Raw genomic sequence first — 4,200 nt, forward strand, 5'->3', positions numbered from 1 at the left:
AACCACTACACCGGGAGCCAAGAGTGCCTAAACTGCAAGCAGAATTGTATCCATCATCCACATGGAATCTAAACCCCCTCTTGATACAGAGGGAGAGTGGACATAACCATCCCAGGGTCCACAGGATGGAGGAATATATAGAGTGGACTTACTGATATTCTATTCATGAACTATTGTTATTAGTAATCGAAGAAAATGAGGCATTGGTGTGGAGAAAGTGGCCATGGTGGCTGCTGGGGGTAGGGAGAGGGAAGATATGATGTGGGGGCATTTTCAGGACTTGTCCTGGGTGGTACTACTGCAGGGACAGATGCTAGACACTGTATGTCCTGCCATGGCCCAATGGGTGGACTGGGGGAGAGTGTAAACTACAATGTAAACCACTATCCATGTGGTGCAGCAGGGCTCCAAAATGTATTCACCAAATGCAATGAATGTGCCACGATGATGAACGAGGTTGTTGATGTGGGAGGAGTGGGATGAGGGGAGTGGGGGGTATATAGGGACCTCTTATATTTTTTGAATGTAACATTTTAAAAAAAAATAAAGGAAAAAAAGATTCCTTTCAGTCACTTAGCTACAATTCTTATGTAAGGCAGGCAACACCATCAGCCCTTGATTTGCTATAGTGCCAACAATTAACTTAGAGCATTTAAGCAAAAGGAAATTTTCCTGACTCCAGGTGTTCAGATCAAGGGTTGACATTTTTCTATGAAGGGCCAAATAGTCAATTTTAGCCTTTGCAGGCCACAGGGATTCTATACAATAGAGCCCAAACAGGCACAAATAATATGTAAATGAATGGATGTGTCTTTCAACATAATATTAGCTATAGACACTGAAATTTGAATCTCATACAATTATAATAAAAATTCAAAATCAGTTCCCTTGCCACAGTAACCACATTTCAAGCAGATAGAACATTCCTAACACTGCAGAAACTTCTGTTAAATAGTGTTGTGTTTGATTATCTGTCAGGGAAGGAGGATAAATTCAGTATTTTACAAACCAGAATACAACAGCAGTTCAAACAGAAGGTCTCACATATTTATTACTGAATCAATATATTTATGCCAAAGCACAAAAATAACTTTTTCTTCTAATAAAGTCCAACTGTTAAGAAAGAAAAGGGTCTCCTCCAACAAGGTGTAAGTGAACTCAATACAGCGTAAACATGTGAGTTATTACATGTGCGATTCCTTACAGACCCAGCTTGGTTCTTCTCCAATGTCTTCTCTTGGAGTTGTACCTACACAGAAGGAAACTACAAGTTACAAAAGCAGTCTGACCTCTGTTCTCATGTGCCACACACATTGCCCTTTAGGTTCTAAATCACCAGTAAAGGCAAAGAGTCCCATTTTCCCTTCCTTTAACAAGTCTGGAGCTCTTTCTAAAGAGTAAAAAATGATTTGCTAGATGTGTTCAAAAACAGTCCTTTCTACATAATGGGGTCACACACAAAAGTTCCTATCTTTTGCAGAACTAAAGTCATCTCAGAATTGTCCATGTCAACCTGTTATGATTTTAGCCACATGGGCAAAATCAGAAATGATCAACACAACTTTTCTTTCAGCAGGATAATGTCAATACTTCCACAAAATGAAGCACTGTAATTGCAACCTGCTATCACTGTATTTTAAAAATTGGAAGACAACTGAAACAACAGAAAAATGATTCTATTATGCCAGTTCTCTGAGCAATGGGTATATAACCTTAAATACAAAGTATCTTCCTATGTGTTAGACATCAAAGTGCAAGGGACTAATACTGATAATAGCAGATACCCTCTATTGCTCCTGCAAGACATCCCCTATACACATTCACATATACAAATAAAGGCCAGTGCCTATCATAAAGGTAGCAATTAACTGCTATACAAGGCCAAAGTGGACAGCGATTTTCATGTCTTCTAAATTGGCTAAATGAATATAGGAAACATTTATTTGGGAGAGCTAGGAAACCTGATACTTCATTTTAAACAAGGGGAGTGGATGAGTGCCTGCTTCCCATGTATAAAGTCCTGGGTTCAAATCCTAGTACCTCCAAAAAAAAAAAAAAAAAAAACAAAAACCCACAAGCCAAAGTTCTGTAACTTGTTTAATACACTGGGGCTATCAGTGGCCATGTGATCTCAGGCTCATCTCATTGATTTTTTATATGAATTTTATGTCCTTCAAGACCTGTATCAAGGTCCAGCTGGTTCAAAAAGAAGTGGGCTGAAAGGTATGCAGGAAATCCAAGTTTTCGTCCTAGTTGTGCCTAGAGCTGCCTAGATGACAAGATGTCCCAGGAATTCTAATAATGTCTTTCTTCAAAAAAAAAAAAAAAAAAACACCATCAATTTAGCTCCTTCTGCTGTAGAAGATCCTCCGGTCTTTAGGAAAGAGAGACTTCAAAAACTCATTTAGTGAGCAACATGGTCTTCCCCACCAGAAAATTAATAAGTATTGGAGGAGTGTCTCCTCTATGCTTAGATGGGTGCTGTGTAGAAACACAAAAGCAGCATATTAAAAAGGAAAGGAATTTCAGAATGGTGGTACAAGGATGGATTAGATTACATGTAACTTCCAAGAAATTAATTCTATACTAAGTAGAAAGCAGAGGGTCTTACCTGATTTTATTGCCAGTTTTCATTCGAATCCACTGAGGAATGGGACGATTCTGTTTTTGTTTCTTGGCCAGGAATCGCTTGATTCTAAAAGTCTTATGAGAAGACTGGGAAGGAAATACAATTAATTTAGACAGTAATACTAGAGTTAGTCCAAATGTTTCAGTCAAGAATTTCCTCAATCCAACAAACATTAAGTACCTTAATATATACCCAAAACAATCTTCTCAATGCTAAACACATCACGCCCTTTGCGCCTCACTTCTTTTGGAGGCAGGTACCATAATTCCCATCCTTCAAATAAAATTAAGCACACGCCAGGAGTCAGGAGTCAAGACATGCAGGACAACCCAAACGGCCTAACACATCCTTGCAAAAGGGGGCCATTATAAAGAAAAGACTAGAGCACTCCGCGCCCACAGTAAATTTTCTGTCAAAGAAAAAACTATGGAAACACCAGGCAACAATCGCCTCCCATGCCAAGAAGCCTAGAAACGTTTCTAATTTTTCTTGAGGTGTTACAGAAAAACCTGTAACAGTGACTGATTTGCAGTTCGCATTTACTACGAACTTCCCAATGACACACGGGCTCACACCACGGGACCCCTTTGTTTCAATCGATTCCGGGGTGCGACGCTCACGGCCGTAAACACATGGCTTATAAATCCTGTAAACGAATCCTATGGTATGTTTCTGGCCGTCAGGTTAAAAACCTTCCGCAAACCAGCAGCCCGCATCCACCTCGCGATGCCCGACACATCCCACGAGCTATGAAGCCACCCGCAACCTGCCCCGAGTTCTCTCTCCTTCACGCAGAATTGTACCGGGCCCCCGGCCTAGGGCTCCGGCCTCCACCGGGACAGCCCTGGGAGAAGGGCGCAAGGAGGTGGGACTCTATAAACCGCCTCGGCGGTGGTTCGGCCCAAAAAGCCCTCTCGGGCCCAGCGGCGCTAGCGCGGCCGGCCCCTCAAGTGCTCGCTAGTTTCCCGCCGGGCCTGTGGGTGGCCCGATTTGGCTTTCCCTTGAAAAAACCTTAAAAAGGCCCCCAAATCTCGATGCTCCCCGCGACCCCAAAGACCCCCGCGGCAACCTCAGGTCTTGGAAAGCCATCCCGGAGCCGATGGCGACGGATGGACTTACCATGGTGAAGCTTGAAGTCAAACGCACACACAATGGCGGAGGAAGAGAGAAAGAGAGGGAAGCGACCGGAAAGACGCATTTAGAAGGCACCCCCGGAGGCGGGGCTTGGGTGTGAGTCACGCGCAGGCCTCTCTCTCCTAGCTCCCCGCCGGCCTCCGCTGCCGAGGGGCCTTCGGAAACCGAGCTTGGTCTGTGCGCAATTAAATTCGGTTTGATTCACCGCCACGAAGAGCTTCCCCCAGGAGCCCGCTAGGAGCACCCTGCTCAGTGGGCAAAGCAGACAACCCGTGATATGTGCAAAAGCAGAAGCCCTTAGGATTGCAGAGAGGGCGGGGCTAACTCCTAGGAAGGGCCGAGGGGCCCCGGTTGCGAGCGTAAGGGTCGTCGGTCCTGGCTTGGGCGGAGGCTCGCGGATGGGCGGGGCCTGTGCAGCGGCTGCCGGGGTGGGCCCG

The 4,200-nt window shown here is 44.6% G+C and overlaps 1 protein-coding gene and 1 non-coding gene across 2 annotated transcripts; both read right to left on the minus strand.

Moving 5' to 3' along the window:
* Positions 1 to 1,025: 1,025 nt before the first annotated feature.
* On the minus strand, positions 1,026 to 3,964 carry RPL39 (ribosomal protein L39; the record flags this gene model as incomplete). Its single annotated transcript, XM_071213263.1, has 3 exons — positions 1,026 to 1,249; positions 2,612 to 2,715; positions 3,749 to 3,964. Coding segments are annotated over 3 exons (369 nt in total), but the record flags the coding sequence as incomplete, so codon positions are not given.
* Positions 1,498 to 1,627, minus strand: LOC111761731 (small nucleolar RNA SNORA69). Its single transcript, XR_002795006.1, has one exon. It is a non-coding gene; the product is annotated as a small nucleolar RNA SNORA69 (small nucleolar RNA).
* Positions 3,965 to 4,200: the final 236 nt, after the last annotated feature.

The sequence above is a fragment of the Dasypus novemcinctus genome, chromosome X (genome assembly GCF_030445035.2).
Source record: "Dasypus novemcinctus isolate mDasNov1 chromosome X, mDasNov1.1.hap2, whole genome shotgun sequence".
Classification (NCBI taxonomy): domain Eukaryota; kingdom Metazoa; phylum Chordata; class Mammalia; order Cingulata; family Dasypodidae; genus Dasypus; species Dasypus novemcinctus.